Raw genomic sequence first — 24,495 nt, forward strand, 5'->3', positions numbered from 1 at the left:
CCTCTCCCCTGCTGTTCCATCTCCAGCTTAGTGAAGGTGAGAATTGCCAATCATGGACACTTTTCCAATATGGGGCTGAATTATAGGCTGTTCAACCAGCTGAGCCACAAAGATTAGCTCCTCAGTAGCAGAGACTTAATCCAGGAAGAAAGAAAATATGCTGTTCCTTTAAAATGCAAGGAGATAATTTGAAATAGGCGCAAAGAGGCTGTGTATTCCTTTCAGTAGAGTATAACTTTCCATGGCAATATAAACCTCTAAAGTAAAATAAACAATAATATAGAGCATGACTTCTTAATTTAAGGTCCATGGATCAGCTAAACTCCTGAAATGGCTTGCACATGCATATGTGCGTGGATGTGTGTATATTTTAGGGGAGAGGGTTCATCAACTTGATTGAATTCTCAAAGGGGTCCACAACTCCTCTCTAATTATATAGAGAATAGAATTTACATTTCACTATTTCATGCTTTCCATAAAGCTTTGTAAAGAGGGAAACACACCCATTGCCACTGCCTCTCAATTGTCTCCCTTTAGACTTCAGAACTACCTGAGAAAGTAATGTTGTGAAACTGAAACTGTAGCTGGTTCTAGACTAGGCATGGGCGTAGGCCGAGCAGCCTGGAGTCGGTAAAGAAAGACTGAATGAGAAAGTGAACACTGGCCAGGCAATCTAGGACAAGAGAGCACTGACCTGTGCAAGAAGCCAAGCCACAACCTCTGCAGCAAAATCAGCCCGGAACAGTCAGGACTTGGTCAGTGACTGCCAACTCCCCTGTTTTTGCCTGCTTCCAACTCAGGACCAAACAGAGAAAGCTAATATGCTCCCCAAATCAATCACAAACGAGGCTCCTCTTCTGGTCGGCCCAGCGCCATCCTTATAGCCTCCAATCAGGCAGACCTGAAGCCTTCTCTGTGATTCACCAATAAAGCTTTCCCACTCCCCTGACTGCTTTTGATCCTTTGCCAAACACAAGTGATGGTAGCTGATTCCCTTGCTATAGCAAGCTTTGAATAAATAGCCTCCGCTTGCCCTTGTTTGGGTGGTCTTCCTTTGTTTCAACTGTGCATGGAGATCTGAGAGGTTCCAGGGAAACTCCCTTATCCTGAAATCTCTCTTCTACCAGGTCATCGTGGGGCTGGTAGTAATGATACCATTGGGGCAGACATCTCTTACTGTTTAGCTCTTTATCTTTCCAGGTAAAACATTTTAAATGCATGTTTTCTTTTAGAGACAGATCCGTCTGAGCATACTGATAGCGCAGAACCTCAGGGTGAGAATGGTTCATGGGTCACACAGAAGAGAAAACACCAAATCGTTGGCCATCCAGCCAGGCTCTCAATGTTGTAGGGCTTCTGCATGGGGAGTAGGAGAGTGCCCTTTTGGGTCCTGGCGGCACTGGGATTCTCTGCCCCGTGTATGCACTGGCCACTCCCCTCCTTGCAGCTAGCTTATTGGCCATGTCCTGTCCCATCCCAACTCTCACCTCGTTAGAGCCGATCACCAGAGAACCCAAGAGAGTCATCAACTCAGGGCTAAACACAGAAGGCCTCAAACTTAAGAGTGTTCGCTCTGCCTTCAACTGCAATTGTATGTAACCATCATAGTAAATTTATGTTTAAAAAAATATTGACCTAAAATGTTAACTTTTAAAATGTCACAATTTTTATGGCCTTGTTCTGGCATTTCTTCATCTTGTAATATACTGGGAGTTAAACAAAATCAGAGTGGCCCAGTTTCTCCTAACCTTTGGGAGGCCTTCTCCCTTTCCCGAATGTCTGTGTCTCTCCTTTTTATTGGATCATGTTTTTATAGTGATGTTTTCCTGGGGGCAAGCATTACAGATACTACGAGAGATAGCACGTTAAGAGAGGTTTGGCTGTGTGTGCCTGGTGTCCCAGCCATTGGATGTTTCATGGCCATTGGTCCACGAAACCAATGAGTAAGCTGATTAGAAGACCCCCACCCAGGACTAAGGGGATGTGAACAGAACCTCATTCAGTGATTCTCATACTGGGATCTGTGGCTCAGCAGCGTGAGCGGCTCCAGGGAACTAGTTCGGAATGCAGACGATCGGGCCCCATCTAAATCTCAGAATCAGAATCTGACACTCTGAGGATGCATCCTAGCAATCTGCGTTTTAATAAGCCCTCCAGGCAAGTCTGATGCATACTAAAGTTTGAGACCATTACTCTAGTTAGAAGAGTCATCCAACAGTTTAAGCCTTTTCTCTCCTCCTAGAATAACATTATACGCGGATGCATGGTAGATTTTAGGAGCCCTGACAGCTGGCACCAAAATGAGTGGGAAGCAGGGAACTGTCACCTAGTCCATGGCTTCCAAAACTTTTATATACACAGAGATCACCTGTAGGTCTGGTTAAAATGAAGAGTCTGATCCAGTAGGACTATATTGGGGACCTGGGAGTCTGCATTTCTAACAAGCTCCCCAATGCTGGGGCCGGTCCTAGGATCACATTTTGAAGGCAGGGTCCTAGTAGACTACAGGCCCCAGCTGCAGAACATCTGAGGTGTAGGCAAGCAGGGAGCCAGAGTACAGGAAGTGAAGGGAGAAAGTCCAAGGGCAAGGGCTTAGGAGGCCTTGACGGATTCCTTCATAGGTATGATCACTTACGATTCAGTATGTGTGTCCAGGGATCCCTACAGAGAGGAGAGCGGCCCAGGGGAATGTCAGATGAGCAGCTAGGAAACGTATGAGAGATCAAGGCTGCAGGCTCAAGATCAAGAAGATCACTGGTTAACAAGAGCTGACCTGGGAAGGAGGATTCATATTAATTTAATAAACATTTGTTAACTCCCCTACTCTGTCCAACACCAAATAACCCCAAGGAGCGTATGATCTGCTGCAGAAGGAAGAGGAACCAAACCAACCTACCAGTAATTAACCCTTTAGCTGGGATCTGTTTATCAGTGCCTTCATCTCTAGACAGTGTGATTGGGGAACAGAACAGATATGGAACCTGTAAACATCAGGCCTGAGTGACGCACTTGTCCTAGCCTCTGCACAGCTAGGCAGGGTCGGGGCGCCTTGTGCGATGGCGGGGAGGGGGAGAAGGAAAAGAGGGCCCGAGAAAACCACCCCCAGAAGGTGCTTATAGCTACAGGTAAGCGGTAAGAAGTCATAGAAACCAGGCACCGCTGCTGCCTCTTAGGAAAGGGCTCAGTCTGACTCTCTTCATGACGTGTGACCGGTCTGCAGACGTGCGGTCTTACGTCCACCCTGAATCACATGGATCCTGATGGTATTTCTTAGTTTAGTGTTACACCTTATGTTAGTTCCTCCAACAATATATATGAGTGTATTAGGAGATTTATGCAGAGGAAATTGAAAAGTGTTTTTCAGTGAGGCTAAGATTTCATTGGTATGTGAAATAGCCTATGACAATTTCAAAAAAATAAAGTCGCACAAGGTTTGTTTTGTTTTTTAATGAGTTTCAGATTAGGGAAGGATAGGAGCAATTATTTTTAGGAAGACTGTGTGTGCTCTTTCAGAAAACCGACTTGCTCATAACTCCCTTTCCTGAAGATAAAATGACAGAACAAAGCCTATTTATAGACTTCCTAGAAGTAAGACTTGTTTGTAGTATAAATAAACACTAGTATTCACAGAGCCTAAAATTAAGTGTCCCAACGTGACCACCGACCGTCCATGAATTCTTCATGCTGTTATTCATAGGTCGGAGTGGCTTCCAAGTAATTTTCTCAAGGAGATGCCCAGTAGCTCACTTGTAGTGGAGCCCAAGTAAGTGATCGGGTAGAGAGATTACTTCTTAGCAGCTTTTACCCCCATGTTCTCTTGAGTCAGGGCTATGATTCCAGCTGCACCCTGGTTGGAGTGTACAATAGGATTCTCAGTGAGAGCACATCCTATTCATACAACTAAATCGATATTGGAGTATGACCACCTTTCAATAGCTTTATTTGAACTTGCTGGTAAATCATACATCCTAAAATTACTCCTCCATATACCATACTTGTAATCCAAATGGCAGGTCTACCTCTGAAAGAAGTGTGTGTTTGTGTGTGTGTGTGTGTGTGTGTGTGTGAGAGAGAGAGAGAGAGAGAGAGAGAGAGAGAGAGGGAACGTTCAAGGATTATACAGCCTCAAGACATGTGATGGTCATCCTCTGTGCCCCACACTCTCAGAGCATCTTGAACCGCTGAAAACACATAGATACACAAGGCTCTGCTTTCCATTCAGGCTATTTTTGCAAAGGGCGTATTATAGTTGTTCTGACAAAACAGCTTCAGACCCTTGCCAAAGAGAATAAATTACAGTACGAATGGGTAATAATTATTAGGAACTTATTTTTGGAATAAGAAACCTTCCTTAATAAAGGGCTATGTACTGCCCACTGAAAGGAACAGAGAATTTTCCCCAAAGTCAAAAATACGCTTTTAACAGTTCGTGTACTTATCCTGTGGGGGTTAAGTTAGGGTTAACACGTGTTCCCAGAAAGCCAAATTCAAGCTGGCTTCAACCTGCGTATTACAAGGAGCACTTAGAAAGCAAATTTGAGTTCCTTAAAGATAATAACTAATTTGAAGTTGCAGTTCCTTCAGTTTTTGCAGCAGAGTTTGATGGGCTTGAAGTATTCAGATCTTTCGGTAACACATGCAGATCCCAAATATTTTTAAGGAGGCCAAATTGAAATAGATTGAAAAAATAGCCAACAGGCTAAGCATCTTCCAATAATGTATTCTGCAGAGCTGTCAGAAAAAGAATAAACGTGAAATTGGGGGGGAAAAATGATTTATTTTGGCTTCCATCTTTTGTGGCTTTGCTCTCCAAAGAAGTTAGAATTAAAGATGAGAATGCCTTGTGACCCTAATTATAATAACTACAATATTTGGTTCTAATTTTAAGACTGTTTTCACAGAGTTGACATAAAGGAAAACTCGGTAAATTAATTCAAAAAGAACTGAGTACAAAGGAACCCAGTATAAGAAGAGCCTAAATTCAGTCAAGGGAGGAGGCAGGCACAAAGATGGGAACTTCTGATTTGCTTTTGTTTTTCTCTGACACAAACACAGAATTTGGATTGTGTGTTTCTTCTCTACCAGGCATGGATTATTTAAAAATTAACTGTTAGTTTTGAAAAGTACAAGTGAACAGAAGGCAAAAGACAAAATTAATATCATTAAGCAAAACTCTAACATTGCTCTTTTGTGTTCCAATATGCTTACCCAGTGATCACAGGTTACTCAAGATGCCCCTATAGTGTTTGTTAAATTAAATTGAATATACCTTTTCCATTTTACTTGTTCTTCCAAGGTGGCTGTACCCATATCTCAGAAGAAAAAAGAAATGAAGATCTAGTGTATAAATTGCTTTCTGCGTGTATAACCCACTGCAGCCATGTTGGATTAAGGCTATGTTTATTTAAGCCTCAGTCAAATTGTTTATTTAAACCTCAGTCAAATTGGTCATTTTCATAAACTGATCAGTAAAAAATGTATTTCTCTTGGTGTTTCCATGGGTCATTCACCAAGCAATAACACCATCAGGAATCACTGATCCCCAGGGGATAACAGCTTAATTACACAGAAATTTAAAACTGAGAATAGTGGCATAAATGCAGACATGGAGACTGTCCTGTCTGTGGGTGGTTTATTATTAAATTTAATACTTCAGAAGGTCTTTTTGGTTTGTGTAGATTTTAATTACTAAGTAAGTCTGGTAAAAAATGAATTATTGTATTATCACAAATAATACAAGGTATAGGTTACGAGCATTGCAATCTGCAGGTGTAACATACATAAAGCAAGATTAATAGTATCAAGCAATTAAACTGCAGCTAAAAGAAAGGTTTAATGCTACCCTTAAGTGTAACTTAAACTCTTGCTAAATATTTTTAACTGCAATAAAAGCATGTTAATTTTAGGAGTGACTTCTTTACAGGACCTCATTTCTTAGAGTAAGTTTTCCTTTCTAGGAATACAAAAGCATACTGAAATTGTTTCTATTGGTAACTCATTCCATAAAGAACTGATTTTTTTCTTGGTTTTTAAGCTCAATGAAGAAAGTCCAAAATAGCACAGGAAATTTTGTGTGTGGTGAATATATGTATGAACTAAACCCAGTTGGGATAAAAATGATTAAATTATTGATAAGGTCATTGTTGGTCCCAAAGCGTTCCATTAGTCATACAGTGTACGCCTTAAATATTTTGAGAATTTGGCCTTAACTTTCCTATAATTGCAGATAAAATAGAGGAAACTATATTTTGCTTTAATGTAATATCCTTGCATGTACAACTTATTAACAGTTTTATATAAAAGAAACTTGCTAGGCACCTATTAATGAATTTTTTCCTTCTGTGTTTCTGGGTTTTTTTTCCACTTCCTGAATTATTTTTATGCTGCCATTAACCAGATGAATTCCTGCATTTCCAATTTAGCCACCTTTCCTTGTCAGTCGTGTGACAGGTGGCTTTACAGTGAGTTTAACAAGACCTTGGTAAACACGTAAAGCACTTAGCAAAGTGTACAGAGCTCTTTACAGAGAACTTTCTGGCTCACGCTCTCTCTCTCTATTTCTCTCTGTGTCTCTCTCTCTCTCTCTCTCTCTCTCTCTCTCTCTCTCACACACACACACACACACACACACACACACACACACACACTTTGGTCCTTGCCCTGGAATTATTTACCAGTGTACTTGGCAAGGTGAAACTTCAAAACTAAAGCAATGTAAAATATTTATAAAGCGGCACATCACAGATTACACATTAAATATAAAAGTACTGAAGACGTACATTCTGTGTGATTTTGAAGGCATGTTTTATTCACTGTAGATTGCTAGGTGTCTTCAGTCCCCACTCCTGACAGCTCTGCGGTGGCAACTGCAGCACATATGTATCTGCAGGGTGGTTTTTGAAGCTAAGCTAACACAACCCCAAATGGCAGGAAAGCTGCAAGAGAAGGGGTTTGGGCAACAACTGAGCATTTTGTTATAGAAGTAATAGGAATATAGATTATTTCTGAAAAGTAGACTCCTTTGTTTTCGATGCATTATCTGTGATGAAACCAAGGATGTGATTGTCCATAAGAAAATGAGAGGAATTTGAACTTTAAGGAAGAGGGATAAAGATAGCATTGTATTCTCATCTGTGGTGTGTATTAACCTTCATTAGTTTGGGGGGTTTTTTTGATAAATGATGTTTATTGTAATATGATAGATGTCACCTTTTTTCAAAAGGCATTTTGCTTTCAATAGCCTGGAAAACACACAGAAAAAATTTTCTCTACACATAAGAAGGCCAAGCAAAAGCAATGTCTTTTGGGAAACAGCAGCAGCAGTTACCAAATGGGCTTATTCAGATAAGGCAAGCATTAAAATAACCTCCAGAAGGGAAGGGGCCACATTCAGGGCACAGTATTGTTTTATGGGTGTGATCCTTGAGTTTTGTACTGGCATCCAGATTTGAACCAGGAGGAATCACTTAAATGTCAGAATTTGCAGTTTTCAAATTGCCAAAATTTGCCTATCCGTCGAACCAAGATAATTCTTATTTATTTCTCTACTTATGTTTTTCAGCGTTACTGAGGTATCATTGACACCTAACAATTGTAGGATGTTTAGCATACGTCATTGTGATTTGATGTACGTGCACATCGTGAAAAGATTCCTCCGTCTATTTAATTAACATAGCCATGATCTCACATATTTATCTTTTTTTTTTTTTGGTGAGAACATTTAAGTTCTTTCTTTCTTAGCAAATTTCAATGATACAATACAGTGTTACCAACTATGGTCACCATGTTATACATTCGCCCCTCATCAGTTTTTTTCATTGATGAATGTTTCATCAGTTGTGTCACTTGGATAACTGAATAACCATGTTCTAAGTGATTTTAGTCACTTACTAATGCAGATATAGATAGTTATCAGTTTAAAGGTCCTTAGACAGGTCCCCAGATGGTCTAATCCAGGTACTTTTTGCTTTGCCCATTCTCTGGTTCCCCGACACTCTTTGCAAGACCAGTTAGTTGTTTGTAATTAAGAAGAGCAACCTGTTTAATTTAGGGATATTTTGGTACTTCTTGAAACAGTAAATATTAGCATTTGTAATTTGAAAGAATTAGAAGTGTGTGGAGAAATAATGTTTCATTCTAAACCACATAAATACAAGCATATTAGACAAAATATACATATATATATTTTGTGTTAGTCACCTCTCATATATTAGCAGTGAGGTAAGAACTGAAAGGTAGATAAACATTCTAAGCAATACTGTAACATTTTTTTTAAGGATAAATGTCATTTAGACATTAAATTTCTTCCTGAAAAATTGAGTAACATAATTTAAGATGAAGTTGAAAATAGTTTATTCTGTTGATTAATTTGGTAATATGAATAAAAGAACTCAAATATTTGATCATATGGTTCCTAATAAACTGGGATGCGTATGTGTGATTATACACTATTTTGTCACAGCTTTTTGATTCCTCCTTAAATGTAATACTCCCTGAAAAAAAAGCAGTATTTGAATTTTTTTTTTTTTGGCCTCACTTTAACCTCACAGATGGTTATATTTGGTTTTGAATTTTGCAAGGAGGTAATATCTCTTAACTAATTTTTAAAGAATCTCCTCTATTCTGTACTATTCAGTGGTACTAGAAATTTAGAATTTTTGAGTCTTTGCTATGTGCCAGAATCACACAGATTTCTAGCTGAAGTTCCTAGAGAAAGGCTTGTGTAAGGAAATTATAGCCATATATATAAAATTAGAAGTAAATGGATAAAAATATATCAAAGTGAATTATTTTAATTTTCTTGTAAGAATTAGATATAAATAGCTTAGCATTGGCTCAGAGTCTGAGGTGTTACTATTTATGATATAGAATTAGAGACAGACCTTGTTTAGTATTCCTATTAGCTTTTTATATCTGCTCTGTAGCACCAGTGTTCGTTTTCCTGGCCATAAAACTGACTGTGTTTTGAAAACTACCCCTAGAAAGATAACCTCACTGATAAGGTATATCTATTCTGAAGTTAAAAATTAAGTATCATTATATGTTTCATTTGAAATAACTGTCTGCGCTTGACAAAAACAGATATCTTTTGTTTTTTCCACATTTAATTTTAAAATGAATATTTTTACATAGGAGTGAAATGTGAGAATGCAGTTTTCTGTTTGGCTGTAGTAATTTGTCATATGACCATTTGCAAAAGTCTAGTTAACAAAAAAAAGGTCAGTAATAATATAAAATTTTGGAATATTGTTATTTTGTAATTCATAACCTTACGTATGAGGCAACTATCAAACTGCATTCATTTTTCTCTTTGCCTTTTTGAGATTTGTGATTTCTAATACATATGAAAGATTTCTACCCTTTTCAAATATCATACTTGTGTTTTATACATATAGGAATAAAGTTTAGTGATTGTGGCCTAGTTATAAAATTACAAAACTCATTTGAAAGCTTAAAACTTGGATTTCACTGTATTATATTTTTGATATATAATGTTTGCTCAGTGTGATCAGTTAAAAATTATAATTTTTTCACAGTCACAGGAGAAAATTATTCCTCTTTATATTACTCTCAAAAGTACTATTTTCTGCATTTGGGTTTTGTTTCTTCCCAGACGGTGGGTACGGCTGCTGTTCGGACGAGAGTTCCCCCTGCAGGATCTTCTGGTGGTCTGGGATGCCTTGTTTGCAGATGGCCTCAGCCTGAGTTTGGTTGATTATATCTTCATAGCCATGTTACTCTACATCCGAGATGCTTGTAAGTGTTAATGACCTTGCTGACATTCAACTAAGTGGTCCTGATTTTTTAAACTGTGTTTCTTAAATATACTTTATTTTTTATTTTGAATTACCATACCTACATTTTTATAGTAGGCAGTATATTGAAGTTTCAAAGGAACATACTAAATATGCTTTCTGTTAGTTAACCATGTACATATTGGGAGATGTGAGTGATTTTATATTGAGAGAATTGGAATATTCTTCAGAACCCTTTTTCTAAAGACTTTACTCCTGCTTTAATCTCCTCATTACACACATTTGTGAAACATACATATAAAAAGCCAGTATTTCAGATATGTTTAGAGCTCCACCTTCTGACAGGTAGGGAGTATTCAGGAATATTTATCAGGAGCTTGGAGCTGTTTTTATAGTATCTACAACTTGCCAATAAAAGTTAAATATTATATTTAAAGATATTTTAACTTCTTCTCAGTTGTATTTTGGCCAAATGTATTTCTCAGTGGAGTGTCAAATGGCAGATGTATTCCCACCTCATCCGATCTACCTTAGGGTGCTTGCCGAGCTGGAAAGCCAGTGCCTAACCCTTTGGAATGGTCCGATAATCCTTCGCTTGAAGAAAATAGCAAAGCGTGTTCTAAATTTCAAAATACCTCAAATTGTTTTCCTTCTCAAAAAAATAACCACAGTTCACAAAACCAGATTTGTAAGCCAAAATATAATTAGGAGAGATTGCACAAAGGGATGATGAAGTAGGAAATAAAAAACTACCATAAGAGTAGGACTTTGTCAGAAGAACATAAACTATTTGGAGTCATTCATAATCTTGACTGTTAAATTGCTGTGTGGTTCTCTTTCTGTGTTCATTAAATGCCAGTTGTGCCAGATGCTGTTGTTATGCCTCTGGTAACACTAATAATATCCTTTAAATTTTAGATTATACTTTCTAAATTCCCCCAAAATTACTTGAATGAGTAAGTGACAGGAGCACCACATTTTATCCAAAACTTGTGGTCTTCTTCTGTTCCTTGAAGGTCAGATAGTTTGGGTATTGACATGCAAAGTGAAAAGTTCCTTCTTTCTGAGTCAGAGCTAAACCGAGAAGAACATGGAAATCATAAGAGGAAACATCTTGGAAAGTAGAGAAGAATGTTTGGGTAGATTTGAGGGATACTGTTGATAGATTTTAGAATATTTAATGCTAATCTCCCATTTAAAAATGGTATGATTTTTATAGAATATAAGTAATAAAAAACAAAAGGAATGAGAAGCTGCTTTTATTTTTAAAAATGCTTTTGGATAATATTTTCACAAAATTTTCCAAGTCAAACCACTATCGAAATGTATTCTGATTTTCTGTAGTCTTAAACATTTGAATATTTACTCTTTTCTTACTTTGGTGCATCACAACTATATTTTTAATTTAATCACCCTGTTTCCTGTGCTAAGATCTACTTTTAAAAATTAATTTAGTAAAACTTGCAGTTTTTGGCAGCTGAAGCCTTTGTACATTTTTAATCCCTGGTCTGATGACCTTATAAAACACATAGGCAAAAGTGAAAAAATGCAGGAGTAATGAAGTTGTTTATTTCAATATGAAGTCCAAGTTATTTAAGTTTGCTTATTTAAACCCATAACAGTGGATGAGATTTCCTAAAAATAGGATGACTATATATTAAGTATTTAAGGGGCACTGCCCCTGTCCTCAGGAAGTTTACCAACTAGTAGGAAAGACTGACGTCATTAACTTCAAACTGACGTGTCTGGAACTGTGGCTGAGGCATGGATGGGCAGCATGAAAGTTTACAGCAGGGGCACCGAGCTCCCCTCCGGGCAGGCTGTGTGACTAGAGAAAACGCTATAGATGTTGGCGAGCGAAATAAGGGATCTGCGTTCCAGGCAGAAGGAACAGCATGAGCAAAGAAGCTATGGAGGAAGAGTCAGCTTAATGGGGGTGCTGTATGTGTGTTTCTGTGACTGTCTGGTATCCTGAGGGTGCAAAGGGAGAGTGACTAGCAGGTTATGAGGCTGAAGGAGTCAAGAGAATTAGATCGTGATGAGAGTCCTTATCCTGGAGGCGACAGGAAACTGCTGAAAGGTTCAGAGCAGCAGTGTGGGCAGTGTTAGGTCACTCTGTCAGCCGTGTGGAAATAGACTTGAAGCAGACAAGACTGGAGCAAGGACATCAGAGAAAAAGTTATGACCATAGTCCAAGGGAAAAACAGTGGATTGAAGAAATCTTCAGAACTGAAGTCAGCATGTCTTGGGGATTAAATTGAATAGGTGAGAGAGAACAGGAAGTTCTCCCTCATGAGCCCTGGCTTGGAGAGCTGAGTAATCTGTACCACTTGGAGAGGAAAGAGAAGGATTAGCAGGTTTGGGGAATGGGTATGATTGAGTTTGGGCCATGCTGAATTTGAGATGTCTGTGAGAAATCAGTACCTGAAGATTGGAAAATAAAGCTGTCAGTGTCAAGGCTACAGATTTATTTTTGCAAATGGTGAATAGGTACGTGTTCGTTAAAGCCGCAACAGTGGATGTGATCTTCCAAGAATAGAGGGACCATACATCCCAGTTTATATGGAACAGTCTCAGTTTACACTTGCTAATCAAGAGTAATAGTTATTCATACTGCCTTCTTTCACTCTCAGAGGCATCCCATAGAGATCATAAGAATTATATGGTCAGTCTAGCTAAGGTGGGTGCTTACAGAAAGAGAAGGTGGCAAAGGTATTTAATATCAGTATTTAAGAGGCACCAGAGAAGGAAGAGCTTGTGTTGTAACCTCACAAAGCTGTTATATGAGCGAGGGAAGTAACAGGGGTCAGGAGTGCTGAGGTACAGTAAGGTAAGGCTGGAAAGGTCCACCTGTGGAGGGACAGTCGTTGGAGACCTTACCGAAGTGGATTCAGTGGACTGGGGGAGCAGAAGCTGGATTATGGTAGGTTGAAGGATAACCGGACAGCTCAGAACTACAATAGCCTTTTCTACAGTTTTTGTTGTTATTTTATACACACATTACATTTTCAACAAAAAGTCAACTAAATAAAAAAGAAAGAATGCAGAGAGAGCATGTGCAGAGTAATCTTTAAAGAAAGTCAACAGGGAAGGGAAGAAGAAAGATGTAACTAGAGGTCGGTGTGGGGACCAGGAAGGTTTGATGGCTGCCTGTAGAGGGAAACAGGGCACCTGGAGGTGGGAGAGCTGCGGAGAATTTCTTTCTCAGACCAGAGTCTGAGCTCCTCCTTCAAGGGTCAGCGCTAGTTTTTCCCTCCTGTTCTGTGAGTAGGATTTATGAAAAGTTGAATTATCCTGTTTTTTTGAAGTTTTTACCGTTTATGATTTGTTCTTCACACCCACTCTTCTACCCGCCAGTGAGAGACAGAATTTTGTCTCTCTTGGTTTGCCTACTGTATCCCAGCATCTAGAACAGGGCCCAGTGCATAGTAATCCTCCTGACACATATTTTTTGAGTGAAATAATTGAAGAAACAAGGGCCTAGACTAGGCAGTGGCGTGAGGTCGGGAATCCTGTGGAAGGAGGCACCAGGCAGGTTTCAGAAGTAGACCGGTTTCTAGGAGAAGGTGCCTGATAAAGGACGAGGCGAGGCTGTCTGCTGTGAATGGGGCACGGCAGGGCTTGAGGGGAGTGACTGGGAAGCGCTGGGGAGGTGGCTGCCCAAGACCTAGCATGAGCCCGCGAGCTGTTGAAGAGCCTGCAGAGACATGTGGGCAGTGGCACCCGGTGACGCTCACCGGGCAAGACCCAAAGAGGCAGAGAGCAATTCAGGCTTCAAGTGAGGCCCACATCCGGCTGAAAGGAGGCAGGAGGTGGGGGGCGTTGAGTACATCTTAAGAGAGAGGTTCAAGATGTGTAGGGAGAGAAGTGTGGCCAGGAAGAGACTGCTGCAAAATCAGAGTATCAGGGGATTTACAGGGAGCATGCGAGAGCTGAAAGCATCAGAGGTTGTGGTCAAACGAGAGGACGTGGAGCAGTTCTCGGTGTGACCAGGGTGGTCAAGGTCAGTAAAGGGGGGAAGGAAGTCACTGAGGAGATCAAGGGATTGGGAAGGAGCTGGGCTTTTTGTTTGGTCCTCCAGGGACACTTCATCGAGAATCATGATAGGAGAAGGTATAGAAGAAGCACAGTGAGGCCAGCAGTGGAAGCATCCCATAATTGCAGAAGAGTGACCAAGGAAACAACTTTTATTCAGTCAATCATTTATTCAAAGCATCAACCACTCAACCAGTATTTATTGAGTGCCTGCTCTTTGCCGGCCATCCTGGTGCCTCCACGACACTAACGAAGGGGAAGGATGGAAGTATAGATAGAGGGATCTGTATGGAATGAGAGGAAGCAATGGCTCACAGACAGAATCAGGGAGTGGGGTGCCCCCCACCATCACCCCTGGAGGTTGCAGGGGCAGCAGTGGTCGGGAGGGCAAGGCTCCAATGGGAAGGTGTTGTTCCTCAGAGAGGATTGGGAGGGGGCAGAGTAGCAGGAAGAAGACACAGAACAGGATAGGGCAGAACACATGGGAGGGCAGTACTGATCAGATGAGTCTGCATCTTAGGCCGGGGTCAAGAACAAGAGGAAGGTGGGTAATTTGCCACCCTGTGCGTTCCATATGGAACATTGGTGTCGAGTTTTTATTCCATCTCCGTGGATTCTGACTCATGATGCCCTGCCTGGGGCATCCAGAATGCTGATGTTCCATTACACCCAGTCGTCTTCAAGCTCAAAAAGTTTTAACCGAACACCACTGTACAAGGCTCTGGGCATGACGTGTGCTCTCTTGGAGCTATAGCTGATGTGTTTGTAGCTCAAGGAATGTTGCTCTTGCAGAAACTAAAGAGCCTTCCTTCAGTGACGGCACTCCTTACCTGGGGCCCCTGCTTCCTAGGGGTTCAATGGAGGGCTTCATCTTGATGCTGTGCAGAATATCCAGTAGGTGTGTGTTGCCCTGAGTCAAGGGTGTCTAGCCTTCATCATCGTGTCAAAGGAATATGTCACCCAAAAAACAGTTCAGATCCACCACATCTAGTCCAAAATCCTGATTTTACAGGCTCAGGTAATGAGGCCTGTTATGAATTGAACTGTATATTCAATCCAAAAAGATATGTTGAAGACCTAACCCCTAGTACTTCAGAGTAGGACCTTAGTTGGAGATAGATTGTTGCAGATGTAAGCAGTTAAGAGGACGTCCTACTGGAGTGGAGGGCCTCTGATGCAATATGACCGGTGTCCTTCTAAGAAGATGAAAATTTGGACACAGACGTAAACAGAGAGAAGACAGTGTGAGGACGCATGGGGAGAATAATGCCATATGAAGACAGGGCAGAGATTGAAGTGATGTGTCTACAAGCCAAGGAATGGCAAGGATTTCCACCTGTCACCAGAAGCTGTGAGAAGGACATAGAACAGATTGTCCCTCAGAGGCTCTCAGAAGGAGCAAACCCTGCCAACACTAGAAGCTAGAAGAGGCAGGAAGGATTCTTTCCTACAGATGTGAGAGGGACCATGACCCTGCCGAGACCTTGATTTCGGACTTTCAGACTCCAGAACTGTTAGACAATACATTTCTGTTGTTTTCCACCATCCATTTTTTGGTACTTTGTTACAGCAGCCCTAGCAAACTAATACAATGCCCTTGGCAGTTAAGTGATTGAAAATAATCACACTCAGTCTGTGGGGTTAGATCCCAGTGTCCTTGCTTAGTTCTCATTCTACCCAGTTCACCATCAGCATCTCATATTTAATTTTTAACAAAAGTATTCATATAAGTTTCTTTATTCACCTTGAAGAAAGCTTTCATTCTCTATGAAAGTAATTGTCAGCCAAGTATAATATTCAACCACTTAATAAATTTCATAGAAACAGCATGTTCTTTATGAAGCCTCAGAGATGGAGCCCAACCTCCGTGTTGAGAGGTTAGGAAAGAAGCTCTAGGCCACCGGGCTGATGTCAGGCAGACTGGTGCTCACATCACCTTTAACATCCCTCAAACCCTGCCATGATTTTATTAAGTAAAAGTAAAATTTCACATTGGAAAAAAAAGCAATACGAACATTACCTATACAGATTTTAAAATTTAACCTTTGAAATGAAGGTCAAATGGCTACTCTTCAAACAAAACTTTCACTTTTCCAAAGATACAGACCAGAATTATTATAAATAGATTATTCCCAAATATTTTAATTAAACTAGAAACATTTTTACTTTCTTATGTGTTGTAAGAAGTGCTTTGTGTATTCTTTGCTGGATTATATGGATTAAGATTGCATGCAAATTTTTCACAGAACTAGAACAAAAAAGTTTCACAATTTGTATGGAAACACAGAAGACCTCGAATAGCCAAAGCAATCTTGAGAACGAAAAACGAAGCTGGAGGAATCAGGCTCCCTGACTTCAGACTATACTACAAAGCTACAGTAATCAAGACAGTATGGTACTGGCACAAAAACAGAAATATAGATCAATGGAACAGGAAAGAAAGCCCAGAGATAACCCCACGCACACATGGTCACCTTATTTATTTATTTATTTTTTTGCGGTACGCGGGCCTCTCACTGCTGTGGCCCTTCCCGCCGCGAAGCACAGGCCCCGGATGCGCAGGCCCAGCGGCCACGGCCCATGGGCCCAGCTGCTCCGCGGCGCGCGGGATCCTCCCGGACCGGGGCACAAACCTGTGCCCCCCCGCATCGGTAGGCAGAGTCTCAACCACTGCACCACCAGGGAAGCGCAGTCACCTTATTTTTGTTAAAGGAGGCAAGAATATACAATGGAGAAAAGACAGCCGCTTCAGTAAGTGGTGCTGGGAAAACTGGACAGCTACACGGAAAGAGTGAAATTAGGACACTCCCTAACACCATGCACAAAAATAAACCCAAAATGGATTAAAGACCTAAATGTAAGGCCAGACACTAGAAAACTCTTTAGAGGAAAACATAGGCAGAACACTCCATGACATAAATCACAGTAAGATCCTTTTTGACCCACCTCCTACAGAAATGGAAATAAAAAAAATAATAAACAAATGGGACCTAATGAAACTTAAAAGCTTTTGCACAGCAAAGGAAACCATAAACAAGATGAAAAGACAACCCTCAGAATGGGAGAAAATATTTGCAAATGAAGCAACTGACAAAGGATTAATCTCCAAAATTTACAAGGAGCTCATGCAGCTCAATATCAAAAAAAAAAAACCCAATCCAAAAATGGGCAGAAGACCTAAATAGACATTTCTCCAAAGAAGATATACAGATTGCCAACAAACACATGAAAGGATGCTCAACATCATTAATCATTAGAGAAATGCAAATCAAAACTACAATGAGGTATCATCTGACGCCAGTCAGAACGACCATCATCAAAAAATCTAGAAACAGTAAATGCTGGAGAGGGTGTGGAGAAAAGGGAACCCTCTTGCACTGCTGGTGGGAGTGTAAACTGATACAGCCACTATGGAGAACAGTATGGAGGTTCCTTAAAAAACAAAATAGAACTACCATATGACCCAGCAATCCCACTACTGGGCATATACCCTGAGAAAACCATAATTCATAAAGAGTCATGTACCACAACGTTCACTGCAGCTCTATTTACAATAGTCAGGACATGGAAGCAACCTAAGTGTCCATCATAGGATGAATGGATAAAGATGTGGCACATATATACAATGGAATATTACTCAGCCATAAAAAGAAATGAAATTGAGTTATTTGTAGTGAGGTAGATGGACCTAGAGTCTGTCATACAGAGTGAAGTCAGAAAAAAAAAAAAACAAATACCGTATGCTAACACATATATATGGAATCTAAAGATAAAAAGAAAATGGTCGTGAAGAACCTAGGGGCTGGCCAGGAATAAAGATGCAGACCTACTAGAGAATGGACTTGAGGACATGGGGAGGGGGAAGGGTAAGCTGGGACAAAGTGAGAGAGTGGCATGGACATATATACACTACCAAACGTAAAATAGATAGCTAGTGGGAAGCAGCCGCATGGCACAGGACGATCAGCTCTGTGCTTTGTGACCACCTAGAGGGGTGGGATAGGGAGGGTGGGAGGGAGGGAGACGCAAGAGGGAAGAGATATGGGGATATATGTATATGTATAGATGATTCACTTTGTTATAAAGCAGAAACTAACACACCATTATAAAGCAATTATACTCCAATAAAGATGTTAAAAAAAAGAAAAAGATTACATGCAAAAATAAAGGTTAGGAGATAAGGAAATATAATCCTATTATACTCCTATAGTATAATATAATCGTATTATTACTCCTGTAATAGTTTAAAATCGCGCTGCTTTTCTCACACTTTTTTTAGTGACTGACTTCATACTGTAAGTCACTCATGTGGTCCCCTCCTTCCCCTGGCCTTACCTACCTAAATCTTGCTCCTGTTTTCACGCCTCGGGCAAAGTAGCTTCCCCCCGACCCACCCAACCTTCCCTGATTAGTCTAGCCCTCATTGACCTCTCGCTTTTACAGTCCTATAAGGTTTTAATCAATGCTACTCCACGTAGCACTTAATTACACTCAGTCTTATATTGTTCTTTCCTGTGACTGTGTGCCTCGTTTTCTCAACTAGACTGTCAGCTCCTCAGGACCAGGGCCGATGTTACAGTTCTTCCCGGCCCCTCAAAGCATTTGAAGCATCCTCTCGTTAGTATTGGGGGTGATCTCAGACAGAAGGGCGCTCTAGAGACCTGGGGTGAGGGCATGGATTCGTGTGCCATCGTTGCTGAGAGGACAGGTGCCAGAAGCTGTTTTCAACGTGGCTTTTGTAAAGAAAGCATTGTCTACCTTTAAATTAAGTATCTCAATTTTTTGCTTCTTATCTTTTATTTATTTAAATTTTTATTTTGTTTTTTACTAGTCTCAAAGAAAAACCTTTTCTCTAATTTACAAAGTAAAATACCTTTTATTTGTCTTGTAAATTGTATTAATAGCTAAAACACTATAATCAAATCCATTTAACAGTAGATTTTCCTAACCATCTCGCAAATGTTTATTGTCTCTTTTAATTGACTTTTCTTTCTGAACACTTTGTAAATGGAAAAGTTTCTTTCGGGCACTTCTGTCCACTTCCTGCCTTGTTTTTTCAGCCAGCATCAACATGGCGCTGCACTGTAATTTTCCTAGGTTTTCTGTAGGGGTCTCCTTAGTCATTTCTCAGCCTGGCCTGGTATGGCAGTTATGTCCTCTTTGTGGTTTAAAACATTGCTCCTTTTTATTTCATTTTAGATCTCCCCTTACTCCTCAGCCATTATCTGTCTATCTGCCAGTATTTCCATCTGTCCCACCCCAGAATTTCTGTTTCTCTATTTTCTCGTTAAGAGCATGTTCAACATTATACTGATGTCAAAATGCAGTTAATTTCAACGATAAATTGAATGTATTTGTCTTGTCTGGAAAAGCTTTACCCAACCTCAGGGACTAGGAATAAAGACTCTCCCAAATCACACAGTGATGTGCCACAGAGTTTATATCAAAGCACAAACGGGGAGTCTTATTTTTGAAGGAATGTTTAAACAGTTCCTGACTGCCAGCTCTCTTTCCTCTCAGACATTAAATATTGTCAGTTATTTTTATGACCATCTCAGATGTAGATATTAATATACCCTTTGGGTTACACGTGTACCATTTATATTACTTTATGTTTTTAGTCTGATGTACCAGAATAGCACGTTGTCTTTTTTTTTTAATGTTTAGATTTTTTTTAATAAAGCAGGCTATTTTTTGGAGAATTTCTGGCTCACAGGAAAATTGAGTGGAAAGTACAGAGAACTTTCCATCTGCCTCCACGCCCACATACACACTGCCCACTGTACTATCAGCATCCCTCACCACGGCAGTCCATTCGTTACAGTAGATGAAACTACACTGACACAGCATCATCACCCAAGTCCATGGTTTACTTTATTTATTTATTTTTAACATCCTTATTGGAGTATAATTGCTTTACAATGGTGTGTCAGTTTCTGCTTTATAACAAAGTGAATCAGTCATGCATATACATATGTTCCCATATGTCTTCCCTCTTGCGTCTCCCTCCCATGGTTTACTTTACAGTTCACTCTTGGTGTTAGACATTCTGTGGGCTTGGACAAACGTATAATGACGTGTATCCACCCCTATATATCGTACAGAGTCATTTCCCTGCCCTAAAAATCCTCTGTGCTCCGCCTGTTCATCCCTCCCTCCCCTCTAACCCATGACGACCACTGATCTTTTTATTGTCTACATAGTTTTTTCCAGATTTTTTTCTCCGTAATTTCTCCATAGATTTTTCCAGTTTTTCTCCATAATTTTCCAGATTGAAATATAGTTGAATCATACATTATGTAGTCTTTTCAGATTAGCTTCTTTCACTTAGTAATATGGCATCTAAGTTTTCTACATGTCTTTCAGGTCTTGATAGCTCATTTCTGTTTAGCACAGAATACTATTCCACGGTCTGGATGTACCACAGTTTATCCACTCACCTACTGAAGGACACCTTGGTTGCTTCTGATTTTTGTCAGCTATGAATAAGGCCACTATAAATATCAGTGTGCAGGTTTTTGTGTACAGGACATAAATTTTCATCTCATTTGGGTAAGTACCGAGGAGCGCGACTGACTGCTGGATCGTATGGGAAACGTCAGGAGCTCAGCTGAGCTGGGCGCGAGAGAGAGCCAAGCTTCTAGGTGTCGGAGTAGCCAATTAAAGCAACAAGTCAAAAGTGGAAGAGTTAAGCCTTTAGTCACTTACTGTGGTGGTATAATAAGCAGGGGTCAAAACCTGGAGAAAACGCCAAAGCCTGTGTTCCATTTTCACCCACGGCACGGCACACTGGTTGAGGGCCAGGTGATCAGCACAGATGTGCCGTCTTCTCACTGTTGAGGGAGCCCTGAGCGAAAAAGTCTGGCAGTCTATGAACCCTGAGATGGTGGTGGTGTCAGAGGGCGGGACGTGAGCAGAAAGGCGAGGGGTGGAAGAGTACTGGCTACTGAGTCACACGAGGGAAGGCGTCTTCACGGTTTCCTCCGCCTGCCTCTACCTGACAAGGACCACTGCCCAAGGCCTCAGATAAAGAGATGTACGAACGAAGGCACCGGGGCTTGGAATACAAGTATGTGGAAGATCATGCCCGATGAGTTGGCCTGAGACCTTGACTGCAGCTCCTTCCAGAGCGTGCAAGGTGCTGGCTGTGCACCAAGTCCGGAGTGGGAAGGGCAGTTCTCCCCTGTGAGGCCTGTCAGGGAAAGCCTTTGGTATTAGGCTTCTTCAAGGAAAAAGAACCAGTAGAATAGAGAGAGAGAGAAAGAGAAGAGGAGATTTCTTATAGGATTCAGCTCACACAGTTCTGGAGGCCTGGAAGCCCCACAGTCGGCTGTCTGTAAGCTGGGAACCAGGAAAGCCAGTGGCATAATTCAGTCCAAGTCTGAAGGCCTGAGAACCAGGGGGCCGATGGTGTAAGTCCCAGAATCCAAAGGCCTGAGAACCGGGAACTCCAATATCCAGGACATCGTAGCCCAAAGAGAGAGAGAATTCACCCTTCCTTGGCCTTTTTGTTCCCTTTGGGCTCCCAGCGGATTGGGCGATGCCCACTTATCGACAAGGATGGATCTCTTCACTCAAGTCTACCGAATCCAGTGCTCATCTCTTCCAGTCGCACACTCACAGACACACCCAGGAATCATGTTTACCGGCTATCTGGGCATCCTTTAGGCTGGTCGAGTTGAAAACATAAAATTAATTATCATACCTTTCTAATTGCCTATGGTCAGGCCTGAAAAATCACACACAACTGCCTTTCCGTATGGCTGTACCACTCTGCATTCCCACCAGCAATGCCTGAAATTTCTTGTTGCTCCACATCGACACCAGCATTGGTGGTGTCAGTGTTTTGGATTTTGCCCCTTCTACTGTGTCATATTGTCTTTTTAATGTCTATTTTTTGCCTCAAAAGAATTTTAATTTATACAACTCTAGAAATAGAGACATGAAAAGAGAATTAATTTCCTGCTGAAATTCTGTTCCATGTTCAAAATTAATAGTTGATACCTCACCCTGGCCTTCTATAAAGGGGAAGAAGTGGCTTATCTCCTGTACCGTAATCTTACCCTTCCACACACTTACTCCCATTCCACAGTTTTCTGTTGCCCTGGAAAGCAGTATGACAGATGGATTCAGGAACCCTAGGATAACTTTTATGGGCAAAAGCCAGCAAAATTACATGCGTCACTGGAATTTTACCCAGGAATACTCAAGCTTCCATGTCCATGTGTTGCTGCCAAAGGAGAGCGTGAAGAGTCCTGCAGGGTGACTGGGACCATTCTGTCTGAGGCACAGAGAAAGGAAGGTGGTGATCTTTGCTTCCTGACTACTTATTTCCTCATTTCTCCACCCAATTGCCTCCCCACCTAGATTCTTCTTTCCCTTCAATCCACCTGCCCAGGGGTTCAGTAGAAATGTCATTAAAGTGATAAGGATATCAGATATGAGATGTTATGTTAAGGTCCTGCATTTACCTCCACTGCTCCTAAAACCCCATTGAAATAGCATCAACCCATAGGACACAGAGAATTAGGAAGGAGACAATTAGGGTAGTTTTGGAAGCAGGAAAACAGATGGGTGAGTGATAACTGACTTATCAGATCCAAGAAAGCTAAATACAAAATTGATAATGGAGAAAGCCAAGAAATAACCCATAGAATTCCTAAAAGTGTAGAAGTTGGCAGTGTTGGGTACTTCTGGAAATTGGTAGGGGGAGGGAAGGAGTTAAGACTAAAAAATGAGAACTGGTTGAAAGTCTATTTAAGAAGCAGTTACACCCAGATCTCCAACTGTACCTTCAGGATTTTTCCTCTGCGGACGGTAAAGTGGAGGGTCTTTGAACCTGGGACTCAGGCAATTTCAGTGACTGTTGAACCGCCAGTCTTCTTTCTCAGGAAGTCGAAGCTAGACTGTCTCCCTCCGGGAAGAGTTTGGGAGAATCTTCTCCGAGGGAATCAAGTCAGCACAAGAGAAAACGCTTGGGGTGGCCCAAGCGTGACCTATGTCAACCCCCAGCATTCACAAACCCACCCAGCTATGCGCACACAGCTGTCTTCAAGATGCCTTTCTACTGCCCCACTCCTCCACACGAGCAGGTAGCCCCAAACCACCACAGGATTGAGGAGAGCGTCGACATGAAAACAGAGATCTAAGCAAGCAGCCAGGAAGAAAGCAACTTGGAGGCCACAGAGACTGTGCAGGGAGGAGAAGACTTCTCAGAGAGCTGGGAAATACATTATTCAAAGGGAAAAGTGTAATTGAAAAATAAAGTATCATGGAAATAGGTGGCTGGAATATAAAATTGAAGAAGTGTCCCAGAAAGAAGCACATGAAACTGTGAGAAAGCAAGAAAGAAAAGTAGAGGACCAGGCCGGGAAATCCAACATCTAGCTATCATGATTTCTTATAAAAAAAAAAAAAAAAAGAAGAAGAAGAAGAAGAAAAGGAGGGAGGGAGGGGGGAAGGAAGGAATAAGAAACAAAATAAACAAAGTAAAACGGGAGGGAGAAAATCATCAAAGAAACAAAGAGAAATTTCTAGTTCAACAAAGGCACATGAGTTTCTAAATTGAAAGGGCCTGTTATGTATGAAAACAGATGCAAACCAAGGTATTTATCATCAATCTACAGAACAATGTAGGGGAAGAGAAGAGAAAACAGATCACAGAAAGGATTAGGAATTGGAATGGTTTGAGGCTTTTCAGCTGGAAGCCAGGAAACTCTGGAACAATGCTCCCAACAATCTCAGGGAAAAGTATTTCCAACCTAGAATTAGGTACCTAACCAGACTATTGATTAATATCAAAATAAAATCTTTCAAACAGAGAAGTTTTCAAAAAATTTTTGTCCTGAGCATAAAGCTTTTGGAGAGATGGCCTCCACCAAAATGAGGGAGAAAAGCAATGAGGGAAAGAAGCAGGTAGGTACTCTAGGAAATAAGGATACAACACGTGCAAGAGGTAAAGGACATCCTCAGGGTGAGGGAGCAGGCCAGAGGCCTCATGAGCAATTTCCTAAAAAAAAAAGGAAATTGACAAAACATCTAAATGTTTTAAAAGTATTAAGGGGAGATTTATATGACTAGGGGAGTATTTAAGATGAAATTACTGTTAAAAATATACACAGCAAAGCAAATGAAAAAGCAGGCAGTTATAAATTCCAGGAAAGGAACGAGGCTATACAAGAAAGAGTAGTCATGATATACTGTGTTGTTCAGCAGTGATAACATTTGCCTGGTTATAAAAATGAAAACTCGAGAAGTTATTCTAACCAAAATTTTGATACAACTTCACGTGGGAGAGACGAAGAGTGACGTGGAGGTGGGTGGAGGGTTGAGTTTCAGTGCTGGGGTGTGGTCGTATATGGCAAATTGTACACACATTATACGTGCTTACTGGCTTTTTTTTTTAACATGTTAGAGATGGTAGTTGTTCTCAGTCCATCTTGTTACCTTGAGAAGGTATATCTAAATGTGAAATAAATAATTTGACTAGTGTTTCACTTCAAAATGTTCCAGTTATAAGTATAGTTAACTCTGACTCAGACATAAGCTAATGGTCCTGTTGCTTTAAACTTTCTCAAAACAATCATGTCTCTGGTTATCTTTACTGAGCTCATTTTGTTTGTTACTACTGGAGAAACTTATTTATTTTATTTTTTTTATTTATTTTTAACATCTTTATTGGAGTATAATTGCTCTACAATGGTGT

At 40.7% G+C, this 24,495-nt stretch overlaps 1 protein-coding gene across 6 annotated transcripts in view; it reads left to right on the forward strand.

Moving 5' to 3' along the window:
* Nucleotides 1–24,495, forward strand: part of TBC1D5 (TBC1 domain family member 5) — a 540,677-nt gene that overhangs the window by 386,401 nt on the left and 129,781 nt on the right. For all 6 annotated transcript variants that reach the window (XM_027086554.1, XM_027086556.1, XM_027086555.1 and 3 more), the window contains one exon: nt 9,614–9,756. In XM_027086554.1, the coding sequence (XP_026942355.1) occupies nt 9,614–9,756 (143 nt within the window). The remainder of the gene's footprint in view (nt 1–9,613; nt 9,757–24,495) is intronic.

Source organism: Aethalodelphis obliquidens, unplaced genomic scaffold (assembly GCF_003676395.1).
Source record: "Aethalodelphis obliquidens isolate GAN/ISIS:26980383/991018 unplaced genomic scaffold, ASM367639v1 scaffold56, whole genome shotgun sequence".
Classification (NCBI taxonomy): Eukaryota; Metazoa; Chordata; class Mammalia; order Artiodactyla; family Delphinidae; genus Aethalodelphis; species Aethalodelphis obliquidens.